The sequence below is a fragment of the Colobus angolensis genome, unplaced genomic scaffold, assembly GCF_000951035.1.
Source record: "Colobus angolensis palliatus isolate OR3802 unplaced genomic scaffold, Cang.pa_1.0 Scaffold45, whole genome shotgun sequence".
Classification (NCBI taxonomy): domain Eukaryota; kingdom Metazoa; phylum Chordata; class Mammalia; order Primates; family Cercopithecidae; genus Colobus; species Colobus angolensis.
The window spans coordinates 4,760,932-4,781,028 of record NW_012117932.1 but is presented as its reverse complement, the minus strand read 5'-3'; the positions used below and the strand labels follow the sequence as shown (position 1 = coordinate 4,781,028).

Genomic DNA, 20,097 nt, shown 5'->3' with positions numbered 1-20,097 from the left:
ATGCAAACCCTGGAAAGTACATTATTGAGAGTCGATATGGAATGCACACTCTGGAGATTAATGCGTAAGAGAATATCAGTGTCCATGTGTTGCTCAACATTGCTCAGGGAGGCGTCTCACCCCTGCAGTTAACAGCCCACTCTCCCCACTTCATCCCAATGCTGTGTGATCACAATGAGGGACATTCATATATGGTGCTTCTCTGGGTGCACACCTGAAAGTGATATTTATGACTGATTCTTACCATGCTCACACTACCTCCCAAAGTGATTTTATATTTGGATTTGTCAAAGATGATGAGAAAAAAAACCAATTTGCATATTTTAATTTATCTTTTTATATACTTGGGAATTTAGATGTAAGTAAGAAAAATATGTTGCATAAAGAGGCTTTTATATTCAGTAATCATTTCAGAGTCCCAAATCAATATGATCATCACATTCTCTTATTTTTAATAACTAAAGGCCATGGAGATCCAGGTAGGTGGCATTGAATGTGGGCTAAACTTGGAGATAATGTTCTTTCCTTCAGCTTGCCAGGAACCACGGGAAAGTATGTACTCTGTCAATCTGTGTATGTGAAGCAGGCTAGACATTGAGATGTTTGAGCTTAAAGTAAAATCCAAAGCAAAATTTGAAAATGAAACCTACATCAAAATTCCTAAGTTCCCAAATGTTTATTATGCCTCCCAAGATGATTTTGAAATTCAAACCTAATTAGGTCAATGAAAAAGCTAAACAAGCTCCCACCATTTTCAGTTTAGATAAAACCATGGTGTGCATAAATGTCAAGGTGAAATTTATATTATTCATTCTCAAGAGACGTATAGCCTTCTCCTCAGATCAGAGGAGTTGGCCAAGTGATGCTAGGACCCTGTGACGTTTGCCAAGCACTGACTCTGACCCAAGGTCAGGTCAGTTCTGCCAGTGGGTGGTTCTGCTGAAGCAGCAGTGAGCTATGTGGTTACTTTCAAAATTAAGTAGTTGTGAGAAGGGCAACTGTATTTGCCTTCGTGGGGTTCTATTGATGTCTGTAAAATTTCAGCAAGAAAAAAAGTTTACACAAATGAAACTAAATCCTGAGAAACAATGAAGAACACGGGAAACTGGCAATGATAAGATATAAAACAACCTGCTTTGAAACCTTAGCCTCTTCATCTCTCCATGAGACCATTCTTCTCCCTAATGGTCCATTTTTATAAGAATTCCAATTTCTGTATTATAACTTAGAAGAACATCCAAATGGTGCTTCTTGTGTTGTGCTGTGAGCTGAAACTCCAAGTGTGGCCTGAACCTTAGTGGAAATGAAGTGTAAATAACTTAGATGAGCTTTGAAGCTAGAACACGTAGACCAACCTGGCTCAGGGAGGTTGTGGGAATCTACACGGAGGGACTGCTTCTTTCTCTTCCCTATTGCCTGGTTGCCCCCAGACTGAAACCCACCACAAGGGCAGGACAGCAGGAAAGTCACACCCTCCAGTGTGCCTCCGGGTAGTTCCTTGCTACAAAGGTTACATGCCTGCACATTTTCTCCTCCCAATGCAACTTTAGACAAGTAAGTAGATCACAATGCTGTTCACTCTGTAATTTATGTGCCTAGCACTTGGTTGACTTTTTTTTGTTTGACATTTTAAATGAACGCAGGCTGGGGTCACAGTGAACTAACTATAGGTGTTCTCTCCCCAGTCTATGCTGCTGGCATGAAACCACAGTAGATCGCTTGGACTAGGTAATATCCCATAGGTAGCTAGATCAGAGAGAATAGCTGTACCAGGAGAACCAAAGAGCCGTGTGTTAGCCACTGATTTGCAGGGGGCTGTGATAGCTAAGAGCTCCCTGACAGAACAGTTAGTAATGACAAGGATTGTCACTATGATGGATGTTCATTTCCATCTGTTCTTTCAGATGTGATTTTGAAGATACAGCTCAGTACCGGGCCTCGGCGATGAATGTTAAAGGAGAGCTTTCGGCATATGCTTCAGTTGTGGTAAAGAGTAGGTTTGCTAGATTTGTTTTCTTCAAAGCGTGTGTGTGTGTGTTTTAAATTTCTTCCCATTGTTTTAAAATAAATCTATCACAAAGCAGTTCACATCCATTTCTGTTTTCTTCTCTAGGGTATAAGGGAGAGTTTGATGAGACTCGCTTCCATGCCGGGGCTTCCACCATGCCCCTCAGCTGTAAGTTTCAAAACACATTTACTAAGTGTCACCTCTATGTAAACTATGGCATAATAAGCTAGTCCATAATGCTGAAATAAATGCATACTGTATATAACATAGTATGTGCTAGGTTGGATGTAGTAGGTACCTGCAGTTATTTTATTTACTTTTTTTTAAAGATTTTTTGATTACTGTTCTCTTTCTGAATTGAATTGCTTTGTGCTGGTTTTATGAAAGCCTAGATATGATGGGCTAAAAATGGTAAATGCTTTTACGTCTTTCTGGGTTAAACTGAGAAAGATCATTATACAAACCTGGGCAGAATGACTTAACCACACACACACACACACACACACACACACACGAGTCTGGACTATATCAAAGCACTCTTTCTCACCCTTAAATGTCCAGATAGGCATCACTTCCTTGAGAAAGCAGGTCTGACCCCCACTGCCACCCCTACACCCTGCCCAATCAGGGTTAGGTGTCCTGGGTGAGGCCACGGCACCTCATCAGAGCGTCAGTGAGCCTGGACCCTGTTACCCGTTGTGTGTCAGTCTCCCTCACTGGTCCATGAGCCACTTGAAGGCAAGGTTGGTCCTGCCACAGAGTGGGTATTCAATAATGAATGAATAAATAAATGCATTAAGTTATAAAGTATAATCTAAAATGAAGTCTAAATGTGATTACATAAAAACCTATTAAAAATATTCTGATCAGTGGTAATCTGCAAATTTGTGAACGTCAGTCATTTCATTTACATCAGAACTTCTATTTATGAGAAGCAATAATAGCAAAATATATAGTTGTTGAAAGAATTATATACTTACAGTAGTCAGACTGAAAAAGGTAGTCAAGCCCTAACTTAGTTTTCAAACATGAAGAAATTAGTGGTAGTTTTGAAAATGGCTGAGATCAGTTTTTCACCTGCCTGGCTAGCTTGAGGTCTGTGGCTGACCTGCTCCACTGATTTCACGCAATGGCTTCTCATTTAATGTCCCAAGTTGTGATCATTTGTATCAGCCCCATAGGTGAGAAGGGATGACTGGTAGAGCAACGGAGAAACACATCCCAAATCATGTTCTTCTCCTGTCTCTTGGTTTATGCTGAGATAGAATAGTTGGGGCCAGGCGCGGTGTCTCATGCCTGTAATCTCAGCACTTTGCGAGGCCGAGGCAGGTAGATCACCTGAGGTCAGGAGTTCGAGACCAGCCTGGTACAATATCGTGAAACCCTGTCTCTACTAAAAATACAAAAATTGGCCAGGCATGGTGGTCCGCACCTGTAATTCCAGCTACTCAGGAGGCTGAGGCAGGAGAATGTCTTGAACTGGGGAGGTAGAGGTTACAGTGAGCTGAGATCCCATCACTGCACTCCATCCTAGGTAACAGAGCGAGACTCTGTCCCCCCCCCCAAAAAAAAAAGAATAGTTGGAAATTCTGAACCTATGACTTGTCTCCCAGTGTCCCCAGGAGTGGCCTACTGGTCACTTCACAATCCTCTGAATGTAGCTTGCCCATTTCCACAGCCATATCGTGATCCATGTTTCTCCTTTTCCCCTCTTCTCTGTCAACGCAGGGACTGAAAGTCCAACTCACTCTCACTTCTCTTATTGCTCAGTCTTACAGAGCCTCCTCTCTGATGACCCCTGAACTGAATGCAGTTGTTTCTAACAGAAAACAGAGGGCTCATATTCACGTATTTGGTTACTATTTACTGAGCACCTGTTATGTGCTAGGTAGGGGTTTAGTTGCTTGGAATGTTGGTAGATGTCACAGACAAAGCTCTCTGCTCTTTTTTATAATACTTAACATTTATTGATCAGTTCTGCCAGACAATGTACTAAGACATTTTTGTACACATTGATTCATTTAATGTTTCCCAAAAGCTTATGAAGTAGTCGTGTTTCCATCTGTGCTATGCCGATGAGGAAGCAGTTTAGAGAAGACCACACAGAGTGGTAGAATCGGGATGTGTAACTTGGTCTTTTTAATTCTAAACCATTATTTCAAACAAGGAGTCACCAAACATTTTCTGTAAAGGACTAGACTGTAAATATTGTAGGCTTTGTGGGCCATTTGGTCTCTGTCACAACCACTCAACTCTGCCTCTGTAACACAAAAGCAGCCGTAACAGTAGGAGATTGAATGAGCATGACTGTGTTCCAATAAAACCTTCTTTATGAACTTTGAGATTTAAACTTTCTATGACTTTTCACGTCACAAAATATTGTGCTTCTTTTTATTATTTTCAACCAGTAAAACATGCAAAAACCATTCTTAATGGTTTAAACAAGAGGCATTTCTATATTTGCCCCACAGACTTGCCAACCCCTGCCCTAAACCATGTTTCCCAGGATAGTGAGTACATGTGATAAAAGATTGAGGACATGACAACAGAATGATGTGTTGTCTTCTGGTTGTTAAACTGGGGTGCCTTCTACTGAACTCGAGTTATCGCAGACAGTCCAGTCCAGTCTCAAATACAGAAGAGAACCTAGAAGTTAGGTCCATTTCTAGGAGACCTACTTGCCTTTCCAGCTGGGTCTGGAATGTCTGACGGTAGCCTTCACCTCTACCCCCTAAGGCAGCTCTGGAACCAGCCCAGCTTCCCAGCACAGTGCAAGATCTGTCAAGTTGTTTCTCTGGTCTCAATGAACATCAACACATTAAAGTGAGTCAGATGGGAGATGTGCTTCCAAAGAGAAGTTATTTCACTGTTGATTAGGGTTACCTGGGAACACACAAAATCAAGACAGGAAGATGTATTGACCAAGAGCACAGAAATGGCCAGCGGGTGCAAATCTGGCTCTGCAGGGGAATGTGGTCAGTTATTTTGCCTTCCTATGCATCAGTTTCTTTTTCTATAAAATGCAGATATTAGTGGTACTTACCTAATAGCATTATCATGGGGTTTGTGTTAATAGGTATTAAATGCTTGGACCAATACTTGGTCAAAGTTGAACTCAGTAAATGTTAGCTTGCATTTTCAAATGCAATGAAAGAAGTCTTGGGAGGGACAAAATATATGAGAAAGGGCGTAAGTTTTGGAGTCGAGAAGTTATGGGTGTGAATTTCAATTTCATACACACTACCTGTGAAATTCTGGGATTAGGTGTGTGTTACTTTTGTGAACTTCCATATCCCCACCTGAAAGAGAGAAAGAAAATAATATATATGGCATAGAGTTGTTGCAAGGAATTGATGATATGTCAAATGTGAAAGTGTCTAGCATGTAATAATCCATCAACAAATAGTCATTTCTTTCCCAAGTTCTTTCTTTGGTGAAAACAGGAAATAAAACCTGGGAGAGTTGATTATGCAGGCTGCATTTACTCAATCTATATATAAGATATTTCTGAGAACAATATTTTTAAAAGTTAGAATATTTTAAACTTTTCCATTTTCTCCTGTAGACATTTCTTGTAATATTTATTACTCAGATCATTAAAGAAAATGAAGCAACTTATTTTAAAACTCCATTAAAATTATTTAACTAAAATTATTTTTATTTTTATGGATACATAGTAGTTGTACATATTGATGGGGTACATGTGATGTTTTGATACAAGCATACAATGTGTAATGATCAAATCATGGTAATTGGAGCATCCATCATCTCAAACATGTCTTATTTCTTTATATTAGGGACGTTCCAATTCCACTCTTTCTGTTGTTTGAAAATATGCAGTAAATTAACTGTAGTTGCACTATTGTGCTACCACACGCTAGATCTTATTCCTTGCATCTAATTGTATTTTTGTACCCATTAACTAACCCGTCTTTATTCCCCCTTGCACCAAGCTTCCCAGCCTCTGGTAACCATCATTCTACTCTCTGTCTCCATGAGTTCAATTCTTTTTAGCTCTCACCTGTGAGTGAGAACACATGATATCGGTTCTTCTGTGCCTGGCTTACTTCCCTTAACATAATGTCCTCTAGATCCATCCATGTTGTTGCAAATGACAGATTTCAATTTTTTTTTTTTTTTTTTTTGCTGAATAACATTCCATTGAGTATAAGTACCACGTTTTCTTCGTTCATTCTGCCATGGATGAACACTTAGGTTAATGTCACATCCGGGCCTATTGTGAAAAGGGCTGCAATAAACACTGGCGTGCAGATGTCTCTGCTATATACTGATTTCTTTTCTTTAAGATATAAACCCAGCAGTGGGATTGCTGGATTCTACGGTAATTTTTTTAGTTTTCTCAGGAAACTCCATACTGTTCTCCATAGTGGTTGTACTAATTTACATTCCCAGCAACAGCTCAAGAGGGTTTCCTTTTCTCCACATCTTCGCCAGCGTTATTGCCTGTCTTTTGGATACATTTCAACTGGGGTGAGATGATCTCTCATTGCACTTTTGATTTGCATTTCTCTGATGATTAGTGATGTTGAGCATTTTTCCATATACTAGTTGGCCATTTGTGTGTCTTCTTTTTGGAAATGTCCATTCAGATCTTTTGCTCATTTTTAAATTGGATTACTTGAATTTTTTGCTATTGAGTACTTTGAGCTTCTTGTATATTCTGGTTATTAATCCCTTGTCAGATGAAAAACTCCATTTTTATGAATAATGGATATGGCTATTTTGTTCCCAGAGGACGAGCAGTAGAGTTTAAATTAACTCAACATCTAAAATTACAAAGTGCATATGTTGCAGCTAAAGGTTTAAGTCTAGGTTAAATGTGGTATTAATTTGCATTTAAGACATTAAACCTGACCCTTTAAATTCTATTCATTACGATAATAAAAATAAGCGTTTAGCTTTTATAACTAATGAAGCAAGAATTTCCATACAAATGATATATGCATATGTTCTAAATACTTCTTATATAGAGTTTCATTTTGACCCAGATAAATCATTTGCTCATTAGTTCTTTTTTTTTTTTTTTTTTTTTTTTTTTTTTTGCTGTGACTGCTTTCTGCCTGTGCTTGTTAAACTGCTTGTGTCTCTTTGATGAAGAAAAAAATTACGGATATTTGTTATTTTTGTACCCAGTTGCTGTGACCCCATATGGTTATGCATCCAAATTTGAGATCCACTTTGATGACAAATTTGATGTGTCTTTTGGGAGAGAGGGAGAGACAATGAGTCTGGGCTGTCGCGTAGTCATCACTCCTGAAATTAAACATTTCCAGCCAGAGATCCAGTGGTACAGAAATGGTGAGTCTTTACAATGAATGCTCACTTAGGTTCTTATGTGAAGAAGGTTGTACACCAGATTGCAGATCTGTCTATCAGAGCTGACGGAATCTGGAAGTTAGAAGGGACTACCTTTACACGATTAAAAGGTTTTTACATATATAGCAAAGTAGCAACACTTTCCAATTTATGGAGATGATATTTTCCTTTTAACAAGTAAGATGTGGAAAGAATCATAAAGAATGTATATTATAGTGGGCATGGTGGCTCATGCCTGTAATCCCAGCACTTTGGGAGGCTGAGGCGGGTGGATCACTTGAGGTCAGATGTTTGACACCTGCCTGGCCAACATGATGAAACCCCATCTCTGCTATACAAAAATTAGCCAGGCGTGGTGGTACCCACCTGTAATCCCAGTTACTCAGGAGGCTGAGGCAGGAGAATCACTTGAACCCAGGAGGCAGAGGTTGCAATGAGTGGAGATGGCGCCGTTGTACCTGGGCGACAGAGCGACTGTCTCAAAAAAAAAAAAAAAAAAAGGTATATTCATTTTGTAAGTTAATCCATTTGGTAAAATACCCATCCTCATAGACTTATTTACACCACAAAAATGGTACGTAACTTTAAAAAACATAACCTTATGAAATAATAAAATCCTGACATTATTATTAATTAACTAGAAGAGTACATTCAGAAAAATTTCAGACTCTGGCACTTTTGTTTTAATGTATTAAAGGCTTTTTATAATTTTGAAATTTTTGATAAGTATATTCTGCATGCAGTATATCCAAGTTATACTGCTGTCCCTTAAGGACACAAAAATAGATAAAATGATCCTTTTGTTTTACATCATATTATAACAGGCTGGTAGAACAGAAAGAAATTCCTTCCACTGTCAGTTCCTCTGACTCTGGCTTTAAATCACAATTTGATCTCACTTTGCTTCAAACGGGCCTAGAGCCGGGATACTTTGGTGTGAGAAAGAAATAAGGATTTAATTAAGCACTTTGGGAGGCGGAGGTGGGCAGATGACCTGAGGTCAGGAGTTTGAGACCAGCCTGGCCAACATGGTGAAACCCTGTCTCTACCAAAAACTACAAAAATTAGCCAGGCGTGGTGGCGCACAACTGTAGTCCCAGCTACTTGGGTGGCTGAGGCAGGGGAATCGCTTGAACTCAGAAGGCAGATGTTGCAGCGAGCCAAGATTGCACCATTGCACTCCAGCCTGGGTGACAGAGCGGGACTCCATCTCAAAACAAAACAAACAAAATAAAAAACATAAAATAAAATAACAATAAATCTTAGGTCCAAATACACTAAGTTTCCATACTAGAGTATCTCATAGAATAGACCAAGATATAGAAACTGTTTGAAGAGAATAAGGGATTGCCCCAAATCACACAGTCAAATTCTTGCCACGGGAGACCTCCAGACCTGCTGGTGTTTACTCTAAGCCTGGAGATCTTTTCACTACCATGTGCTTCTTTTTGTATTGTCTGTATTAGGTCTAATATAGACAAAAAGCCTCATGCGAAAATTTGTACTTTCTCTGACCTGTCTGCCTCCCTTTATGCCTGGGTATTGAAAAAAGCATTGAAATTTAAGAAACTGAATTTGCCCCTACATATATAGTTATCTATGAGGCCTATGCTAGCTCCTAGCTAATAGAAAATGTGTCATGGAGAGAGCAATGAATAAGGCCTAGGGACTTTCATCATCCCTTTTAATTTATCTTAAAGTTTTCACTATGTTTATTTATAGAGAGGATTATATTTTAAAGCTCTTAAAAAACTGTAAAAGTCCAGACACATATAGTAGGATACTAGTAAGATTATCATATAATTTTTCTGTTTAATTGTTTTAGAAAATAAATTTTGGAAAAATACAGAAAAATGAAAGAAAAAATAGTTAATGATAATGCTTTGCAGTATTATCCTATAAGGTACTTTATTATTATTATTTGTATTACTATTTATTATTCAAAGTCCATTTTGTTCAGGTAAAAAAACAAAGGCACAGAGAGGTTAACTAATTTGCCTGAAAGTTACATAATTAGTTAGTGAAAGAGATCAGACTGAGCTGGGCATGGTGGCTCAGGCCTGTGATCCCAGCACTTCAGGAGGCCAAGGTGGGCAGATCACTTGAGGTCTGGAGTTTCAGACCAGCCTGGCCAACCTGGTAAAATCCCATCTCTAGTAAAAAAAAAAAAAAAAAAGGAAAGAAAGAAAAAAATAATTAGCCAGGCGTGGTGGCGCATGCCTGTAATCCCAGCTACTCAGGAGGCTGAGGCACGATAATCGCTTGAACCCGGGATGCGGAGGTTGCAATGAACTGAGCTCACACCACTGCACTCTAGCCTGGGTGACAGAGCGAGACGCCGCCTCAAATAAAAGTTAAAAAAAAAAAGACTTGAGATAGAAAGAGATCAGACTGAAATATAGGTCCTCTCCGGAGCTGACTTTTTGGGCCTGTGAACGGTGCCGTCTTACAGGACCAAGAGACCTGGGCTTCGTTTAATGCTCTGCTGTCACCCTCTTGAAGTTCGTAATCACTTTATCTTTGACCTTGTGTTTCATACATGGAGTCCAATGGGACTATGGCACATGCACATGATAGGAGGAAATATGGCAATGGCAGTTCAGACTCATGTAGGTGCGGGATCCCGGGCACAGTGGGCAGTGGGTAGTGGACAGTGTGAGCACCAGGCAGCAGGCGTGGTCTTCAGGTGTGCACATAAGCACTTGGGGCAGTCTGTGGCACCATGGCATTCCAAGGTGATGGCAGAGACCAGGACCTAGGGCAGACTGGAATTAGCAATGGTGGTGGCCCCAGCAGCAGCAGCAGCAGTGGTGATGGGTCCCATGGCTGCAGAGAAGAGAAGGGGCTCGGTGTGGAGGCAGCACAGGGACACACAGTGTGGGGCCAGCTTGCCCGGCCTTCCCCAGAACTCAGGTCTGTGGAGTCTGCACAAATATTAACTCCTGGCCTGAGCATGGGGACAGGAACTGCTGGTGATAGGACAGTAAACTTTGTCAGTCAAATATTATAAAATAAAAGTGTACATGTAGACACTGCAATAAAGCACATAAGGCAGTTATTAGAATTCTTCAAGGAGGTTTGAATCTCTGGTTTTGAGGCTTAGAATTAGAAGTTAAATTTAAAGATGGTAGCATTTGATGGAAAAGAACATTTTCATATGAAACTTTGGATGAGCCTATTAACAAGGAAGACAGTTTTAAAATTACCACTTATAATTGAAGATACAGTAATGGAATACATAAACAGACATCCTGAATTTTATACAAATCATGAAATCATGTTTGGCTTGTATTATCACCTCCACAAGTTAAAGCCATATTAGACAAAGCATTAAAAGGAAACTGTATAAATTCACACTTAAAATTAAATTGAGATTTACATGAAACTGATTTGTATGAAAAATTAAATCTTCTTAGAATAATTACCCCTTTATTCTAGATTCTAGATTGTCCCTTTATTCTAGAATCTAGAATCTGGAGTCATCAGTTCTAGATTACTAAAATTTGTATTTTGAAATAGTTTCTCAGAAAGTTAACCCAATGTTGTCATAGCCTATATAACTTCCTTAACAGCTCCAGTAACAGTTACATCAGCAGAAAGGTCCTTCTAAAAAAATCATGGAAACTCATTCGTGAGCTTGCATTTATAAAGAGTGACTGATACTGCTTTTGATTATGTTGATTTAAAATAAAGTTGCTAAAAGTATGAATTTTGATGACTAGTAAATGAATTTGCAGAAAAGCGGACCAGCAATATCTTATTATCAATCAAGGTCTCCCTACTAGTAACGTATTATTATTGATTGCATATACAATTATGGCACAAAAGTATGATTTTTTGCAACTTGTATTACCCCTATTATATCCTTATAAGTAATAAAATATTTTTAAAGGAATAAGACATATTTTAGCACCTTTAATTGCACTTTTTCTCTGCTTTTTGAACAAGGGCCCTTGTAAGGTAATTTTACACCAGGCACCTGCAGATTATGTGTCTGCCCTGATCCCCTTACTTTTGGTCCAGTATTTTTACCAATGTAAACATATCAGAACGGCTTGAAGTCCTAGAGACTTCCTCTAGTAGTTAAATCACTTTCAATATAGAAAAGGCTAAGGAGAGGAATGGAGGGGAGACAAGAAGGAAGTAATAAAACAAAAATAAGTTAATTTGCTTACTTTTAAAATATTTCTAGGAGTACCTCTTTCTCCATCGAAATGGGTGCAAACACTTTGGAGTGGAGAGCGGGCAACACTGACATTTTCCCATCTCAACAAAGAAGATGAAGGCCTCTATACAATCCGTGTACGGATGGGAGAATATTATGAACAATATAGTGCTTATGTGTTTGTTCGAGGTAAGTCCTAGCAAAAAACCAAACACCTAACAATATTTAGTACACTGAAGCCAAAGCAGTTTTTGATTACAAAACAATTCAAACATGTTTCATAATGATGGAAGAGTCATTTCAAAATTCTGGCCGGGTGCAATGTCTCATGCCTGTAATCCCGGCACTTTGGGAAGCTGAGATGGGTGGATTACTTGAGCTCAGGAGTTCGAGACCAGCCTGGGCAACATGGTAAAATCTCATCTCTACAAAAAATTAGCTGGACATGGTGGTGCATGCTTGTAGTCTCAGCTACTTGGGAGGCTGGAGTGGGAGGATGGCTTGAGCCTGGCAAGCAGAAGTTCCAGGTGGCTGAGATTGTGCCACTGTGCTCCAGCCTGGGTGACAGAGTGAGACCCTGTCTCAAAACAAAAGCAGAAAAAGGTAGACCTAGTTAAAAGGTGAGCCCTGAGGGCACCAACTCAAAAGTCACCATTTTCCAGACCATGTTTCCATCATTAATATCAGGACTTTCTTCATCTTCAGGGAGCCACTAGTACAGTTCCCTATGCCTGTTCAGGTGGAGAAGCTAAATCCTAATGATACCCGCCATCTCAGTTTAAAGAAGCTGCTGCAAAAGAGGGATCTGTTATTTTGGGTGTAAGTCTTTAATACGTATTTCAGAGAGTAAGTTTTTTATTTCATTTCAGGTCCCTTGGCCCATAACTGAACTTTATAGCCTCTGTTTTGGTGAACTAGGAAGCAAGGAGTTTCAGCTTAATTCTTGAGACAAACCGTAACTGTTGACTTTAGGAGTCTTTCTATTTTTTCAGTGTTTTTTTTTTTGAGAGGGAGTCTCACTCAGTCACCCAGACTGGAGTACAGTGGCGCGATCTTGCCTCACTGCAAGCTCTGCCTCCCAGGTTCATGCCATTCTCCTGCCTCAGCCTCCCGAGTAGCTGGGACTACAGGTGCCAACCACCACGCCCAGCTAATTTTTTGTATTTTTAGTAGAGACTGGGTTTCACCGTGTTAGCCAGGATGGTCTCAATCTCCTGACCTCATGATCCACCTGTCTCAGTCTCCCAAAGTGCTGGGATTATAGGCCTGAGCTACTGCACCCGGCCTTTTCAGTGGTGTCTTAAATGGATTGGATATGTACACATGGAATATTATTCCTCCATGGGATCCTAGCACTTTGGAAGACCGTTAGCACTTTTAGGCTACCAGGTAGTGTTCTGTGTTTTTTTACGGGATGATTAGTCAGATGCAGTCATAAGAAGAGATCCAGGAGAGGCACAAGGAAACAACGTGTGTGATACTCACAGGTCCTAGAACAGGAACAGCAGGGCCACGTGGGAAAGTGCCAGTGTCAGTCATGAAAGTGCCAGTGTCAGTCATGAAAGTGCCAGTGTCAGTCATGAGTCAGAAGGGGCAGGAGGAGCAAAGGAGTGCCTAGACCAAGGCCTTTACTGGAGTTTCCTTGGGAAAGGAAAGTAGGGCAATTAGCAAGTTAGGATTGGCTCGTTCAAATAATTTCAGTAGGTTGTAAGTTACAGGTGTGGTCCCTACTTGCCTGGTACCTGGCCCCAGGGATGATTAAGGCAGAGCAATATTGCTTCCTGGGTTCTACAGGCCAGATAAAGGAGGTGTGGCTGAAGTGGTTAGTTTGCATATCAGTCATGCTCCCCTCTGGGCCCTAAGAATTGGCTCGCCTCAGGAAGGCAGGCCTTCCTTAGTCAGAAAGGTGTCTAAGATGTTAAAGCATCATAATGTGGAGAAAATTTAAAATATAAACAATGCAGGTAGACTAGCTCATTTTTATCTGTCATGCGCTAAATAGCATCATAAACTCATAAACATTTCGAGTACTCAGCTGGGATCCACAGACTTCCAAAGGGTCTGTGATTAGAACTGTATTTCAATATAATTAGTTTTTTTGGTAATCACAAACATTTTATTTTATGTGTTTAAATGCATTACTCTCAGAAGGACCTCTAGGCTTTACCGGCTTGTCAAAGGGGTTGATGACTCAAAAAATGTTAGACTTCTTATCCTAGTACAACCCCTTAATTTTAAGATGCAGAAACTGAGGTTCAAAAAAGTACAGTAATTTACCAAAAACTGCAGTTAATTAGAAGCAGAAGTGGAACTAGGTTGTAGGTCTTCCAATGGCTAACCCAGGATTTTAATTAGGATCTAGACTAAGCTGCTGAAATGAAATAACAAAAGGTTTGTTTCTCTCCTCTATGTGAAAGTTGGGTATGATCCTGATGCCTCTTCCCAGGTCCCCTCTATGTTGTTATTGCACTGTGCCTGGGGTACTGTCCCAGGTTCCCATCCCAGCCTATGGGGAGGGGAAAGAAAGGGAGTGGAGGGGCAGAGGCCGAATTGCACTCATCACTTCTGCTTGGTGCACACTTAGCACATGCAGACACTTCACGGTGAGGGCAGCTAGGATGTACAGTCTCTTGTTAGCCAGCCATGTTTTCTGCTAACGCTCAGGGGTCCTAGTACTAAAAGGAAACCGGAAGAATGATTACTGGGGACAGTTAGCAGGCCATACCACATCAGCATTGAACAATACAAATGATCATTGAATTCTGTCCCAGACCGGCAACTGGTACAGATATCTGAATATCTATAATATCTGAAAGATGTGTCAGGCGTTCTCCGCCACAGAAGCATCATGAAAAAGTCTATATCGTCAGGGAAGACAGGAGCTGGCCTTCTGGGAAAATTGCGGTGAGAACCGACATACTGCCATTAGCAAGTGTGTTCATTTAACCAAATCACCAGGATAAACCTGGCTAGATAAGGATGAACTAAGCTAAGTCTTTGCATCCGCTTTCCGTTGTTTTACCAGGGCCAGAGAACATCGCTGGCTATTCCAAAAATCTTTGTCATGCTCCTTCCTTCGTGAACTTTTTCTGGGACCTCTGACCTAGTCTAGGCTTCCTCAGCATTTCTCAGTGCCCACACCCAGAAAGGTGCCTCTTTGCCAGGTTTAGGCCTAACTTCATGTTACTGACTATGGACGAGGCGAAGGTGTTCCAATTTAAAATTTACACTTAAGCCAGCTTTCAAATCCACAAATTAAGGAAATGGAAAGATTCACAGTTTGTCAGAGGTTGATGTGAGAGAACTGAAAAGATAAATGGAAAAGACAAAATTGGAAAGGTAAATTTCAGGATTGCATTGTGAATTTTACAATCTTTAGAAAAAGATTTCACTTATAAATTTATTTTAAATGATATATATTAGGTTTTTAAAAACGTATTTTTGAGATATAATTTACATGCCATAAAGTTCACTCATGCTAAGTTACAATTTGGTGCTTTTTAGTTTATTTACAGAGTTGGGCAACCATTACCCACACTCCACTTTTAGAAAATTTTGACCAGGTACAATGGCTCACGCCTGTAATCCCAGCACTTTGGGAGGCCAAGAAAGGAGGATCTCTTGAGCCCAGGAGTTTGAGACCAGCCTGGGCAACATAGCAAGACCCCATCTCTACAAAAACTGAAAACAATTAGCTGGGCGTGGTGCATGCCTGTGGTCCCAGCTACTCAGGAGGCTGAGGTGGGAGGATTGCTTGAGTCCAGGAGGTCAAGGCTGCGATGAGTGGTGATTGCATCACTGCACTCCAGCCTGGGTGGCAGAATGAGACCCTGTCTCAAAAAAAAAAAAAAGAAAAGAAAGTGAGAGAGAAGAAGAAAAGAAGGCAGGGAAGGGAAAGGAAGGGAAAGGAAGAAGGAGGAGGAGGAGGAGGAAGAGGAGGCGGAAGAGGAGGAGGAAGAGGAGAAGAAGAAAGAAGGAGAAGGGGAAGAAGAAGAAGAAGAAGAGAAGAAGAAGAAAAGAAGAAGAAAAAGAAGAAGAAGAAAAGGAGAAGAAGGGAAGAAGAAGAGAGGGAGAGAGGGAAGGAAGGCAGGCAGGTAGGGAAGGAAGGAGGGAAGGAGAGAAGGAAGGGAAGGAAGGAAAAGAAAGAAAATTTAAATCAACCCAAAAAGATTTCTCCTCCCTATTTCCCTCTTCCATACCCAGTCTAGCCTCCTGCAACTACTAACTCATTTTCTATCTCTATAGATTTGTCTTTCTGGACATTTCTGGATCACTATGGTTTTTTATGTCGGCCTTCTTTGGCTTTACGTGTTTTGAGGTTCATTCATGTTGTAACACATATTATTCCTTTTTCTTATTAAATTGCATTCCAATACATGGATATGCATCTTTTTGCCTGTACGTTCACCTGCTGATGGACAGTGTGATTGTTTTTACTCTTTGGTTATTATAAACATTTGTGTTCATATTTATAGGCCTGTATCTTCATTTCTCTTGCGTACCTACCTACAAGTGGAATTGCTAGGTAATTTGTGTTTAACTTTGTAAGAAACTGCCATTGTTTAAATAATATATATATTTTTTAAACTTTGTATTCATTGAGCTGCACGAGGTCACTTCAGGGCATTGTTTTGGAGCTCTAATATTCTTGCAGCTTAGAAAATAGCTTCCACGCCAGAAAGATCAGTGTATAAAGCACCATATGTCTGCAGAAACACATTGTAAAGAGCTGTACACATTTGGCCAAGATTTTATTACACAGATAATATCTGTTCATTGTGAAAAAATAGATAATATAAATTTAACAAATAAAAAGTAAAGCCATCCATAAGTCTACCACCCATAGGTATCCAGTGTTATCATTTTATTATATATTCCTTGAGGTTTTGATGTATTCTTTCCTTCTCTTTCTCTTTTCTTTTTTTTTCACACACTCTCTCTCTCGCTCTCTCTCATGCAGAGAGAAAGAGACAGAGAAATAATAAAGTGATAAAGGATGTCATTAAAATGTCATGAAAGAAGAATTGAAAATGGCAAATAAGTATATGAAAAAATTTTCATTAGTAATCAAATCAATGAAAATTGAAATGAGGCTGGGCACAGTGGCTCACGCCTGTAATCCCAGCACTTTGGGAGGCGCAGGTGGGAGGATCACTTGAGCCCAGGAGTTCAAGACCAGCCCGGGCAACATAGTGAGACCCTGTCTCTACAAAAAATTAAAAAATTAGTTGGGCATAGTGGAGTATGCCTATAGCCCTAGCTACTTGGGAGGCTGAAGAGGTAGGAGAGCTTGAGTCTGGGAGGTCAAAGCACAGTGAACTATGATTGCCTCACTGCATTCCAGCCTGGGCAACAGAGTGAGACCCTATCTCAAAAAAAAAGAAAAAAAAGAAAATTGAAATGAGATTATTTTTTCCTATCATATTGAAAAGATTTAACGTTTTTAAAAATCCACTGGGGTAAAGGAATGGAGGAACAACACTGCTACAGTGGCTGGTGAGTATAAATTGGTTTAACTTTTCTCAGGGTCTTTGCCACTAAATATCAAAAACACACATTTCCAACAATTCTAGTTCTAAGAGCTAAGTGGACAGAGGTGAAAAAAACGTTTGGGGGAAAATTGGAAGAAATATAGATATTCATCAATATGCAAGTTGTAGAATAAAGTATAATAGATGCTCCATGAAACAATGACATACCACACAACAATGAAAACCAGTGTCTACCCGCATGTATTGATATGGAAATATATCAAAAGAAAACAGCTTACATGAAACTATATAGTAAAATCACTTCATTTCAAATATGATCATTTCTGAGTTTATAAATATAGAAGAAAGTCTAGAAAGATTTAGGCCAATATGTTAATAGTAGTTATCTCTGGATTATAAAAAAGGGATTTTAACATATTTTTTGATTATCATACAGTTCACATAAAATATATATAATACTGTTACAATACAGACAATAGAATTACTTACATTTTTCAAAAAGTTTTTAATAGTCTGTGTCAGAGGTCAAAATATAAAGAGTAGTAGGCTAATCTTTGACCTAATAATCAAACTTACAAAACGTTTGGCTATTTGGAGGGCTGGGAGAGGGAAGGGCAGAGGCATAGAAGAGGATTAATGTTGTCTGAAGGGTGCTGTGGGCCCCACACTGTGTAGCAGCTGCTAGAAGCCAAATACTATGATTCCTTGCTTCACAGTTGTTGCTTGTCATCCCAAGTATGTTTTGCTCCTCACACTATATCGTAGCTTCTTGAGAAAAAGAAGGTTATTATTATTATTATTATTAGGAGACAAGGTCTTACTCTGTCACCCAGGCTGGAGTGTAGTGGCGTGATCATAGCTCACTGCAGCCTCTACCTCCCAGACTCAAACAATCTGCTTCCGTCAGCCTCTCAAGTAACTGGAAACACAGGCCCGCACTTCCACACCTGGCTATTTTTGTTTAAATGCATAGAAACAGGATCTCACCATGTTGCCCAGGCTGGTCTTGAATTCCTAGGCTCAAGTGATCTACCTGCCTCAGCCTCCCGAAGTGCTAGGATTACAGGCGTGACCCACTGCACCCAGCTAGGATCCTTATTTTTTAACTTTTGCAGTTAACACCTAGAAGAGTACTGAATGAACGAACGAATGAATGAGCAAATGAATGCCTGAGTAACCTGGAGGATTGTCAAACCCACCTCAGTTCCAAGCAATGCTATAAAAATGCTGAACAATGGCTCCCTGAATGCCCGCTGTCTGCCAGGCTCCACAACAGCGTATTCCTGCCATCGTGCATCTAAGCCATGGATGCCCAGCTCACTAAACTCTGCTCTATCAATTCAGGGGCTGCTGCTGGTTGTTGTGCTATAGGCCATTAGCAAAGGACATGGCTAGAGGTTGCCAGCTGTCCCCCTTGTAGCTGAGTGGCTTTCTAGCAATGCTTTTTTTGCGGCCCAAGCATGTCAGCCTCAGCATCCCCACCTCCTCTGCAGCTCTACTCTGCCTTTGCCATCAGCAGCACCACTCTTCGCCATCTAGTGCTCTGAAAGTCTGGAAGGAAAGAAGTGTCTCCTCATCAAAATGCTCGTTTCCCGTTGAGTGGCACGCAGAGATTCTGCATTAAGTTTTAGGCACAGTGGTTTAGTTACATTCTCCTATAGCGTGTCTGCAGGAGATATTTGCCCAGACGCTTTCCTGCTGGTTCACAGAGCAAGAGACAGAATGTTCAAAACCCAAGTGGCTTGAGCTCTTCGCAGGTCATGCAAACCTGTTAAATGCAGAAGTAGACAAATGTTTCTGCTATGTTATCAAATGTCCTTGTAACTCATAAGAGTTACAGAATGTAGATCACAGGAAAAGAAAGTGTTTGTTTGGTGGACATGGGTGCTTTCCCTTGAGTGAGTGGCTCCTGCATGTCTCGGCCTCTTCTACTAACTCCGTTTATGAAAGCGTTGGTCAAATGCCAGGAGGAATTGGCAAATGTGGGCCTCCACCCCCAGGGACCCTGCCTCTTGTCTTAATGATTCTCACTTAAAAGGTTGCTAACTGAATATTTTCATTCCCCCTTTTCTCCCTCCTATAAACAGCCCTGATTCACTAATTTAGCTGTGCTTGAGAGGCTGCGTGCTCAGGGGATCCCATTTCATAAAAAGGGATTGTACTGTTTCTTGTATTATCCTGGACTTTTACTAAACTCAGATAAACTAAGCTCAGATGTGAGTATTGCACTGGAGTTCTTTTCCTAAGTGTCTTCAGTTTGGTGACAATCATTTGATTAAAACAAATGTTTTCTCTTTCAAAATGGCAGTGTCTTGCCTAGGGACTGGCGAAGCTCTATGACTCGTATTTTCTTGCGGATGCCCCCAGAAGGGGCATTTGTCCCTCTTGGGAGCCTTTCTTAGCTTTTTCTTAGCAACATTGCACAATCAATGTCATGAGAACTGACTTTCTGGCACAACTGACTTGTCTGAATGCAATCTTCAGCATCTCTATATTAATTTTCTTTTGGAACATTTTGGGCCGGAAGGACCATGAGACAAAGGTCATGGGTTCTTTTCAGAGCACTTTTTGTTTTCTGACACAATGTTCTTCCTGCCAAAGGTGAAAAACACACATGTTGGTCAACAAATAGCAAGATTTGATGCTTGCTGTGTTGGGGCCAAAGATGGAGCCACTGTGATGATGTGGTAAGAAGTGTGTGCACTGAGAACTCCGCCTGCCGAGCTGACAGCATGTCTGAGAGGGTTAATGGGATCCTTCTCTCTCCACAGATGCTGATGCAGAGATTGAAGGAGCCCCAGCTGCTCCCTTGGATGTCAAGTGCTTGGAGGCCAACAAAGATTATATCATCATCTCTTGGAAACAGCCAGCTGTTGATGGAGGGAGTCCTATTCTCGGATATTTTATTGACAAGTTAGTGCTTAGGCTAATATCAGTTACAGTTATTTGGTCATAGAGGTGCATTCTTGATTTCTCCCATCATTTCTAGGGGAAATATTTTCTTTTCTGGCCTTCCTCTCTGTTTCTATTTCTGTGTCTCTCTTCATCTTTCTTTTTCTCTATTTGTCTCTGTCTCAGTCTCTCGCTCTCTCTTT

The 20,097-nt window shown here is 40.4% G+C and overlaps 1 protein-coding gene across 1 annotated transcript in view; it reads left to right on the top strand.

Annotated features, from left to right (window-relative positions):
* The window catches only part of MYOM1 (myomesin 1), a 163,196-nt gene that overhangs the window by 49,571 nt on the left and 93,528 nt on the right, over positions 1 to 20,097 (top strand). The window contains exons 7-12 of the mRNA XM_011957820.1: positions 1 to 64; positions 1,905 to 1,993; positions 2,114 to 2,176; positions 7,163 to 7,327; positions 11,538 to 11,699; positions 19,774 to 19,915. Of these exons, the coding sequence (XP_011813210.1) occupies positions 1 to 64; positions 1,905 to 1,993; positions 2,114 to 2,176; positions 7,163 to 7,327; positions 11,538 to 11,699; positions 19,774 to 19,915 (685 nt within the window). The remainder of the gene's footprint in view (positions 65 to 1,904; positions 1,994 to 2,113; positions 2,177 to 7,162; positions 7,328 to 11,537; positions 11,700 to 19,773; positions 19,916 to 20,097) is intronic.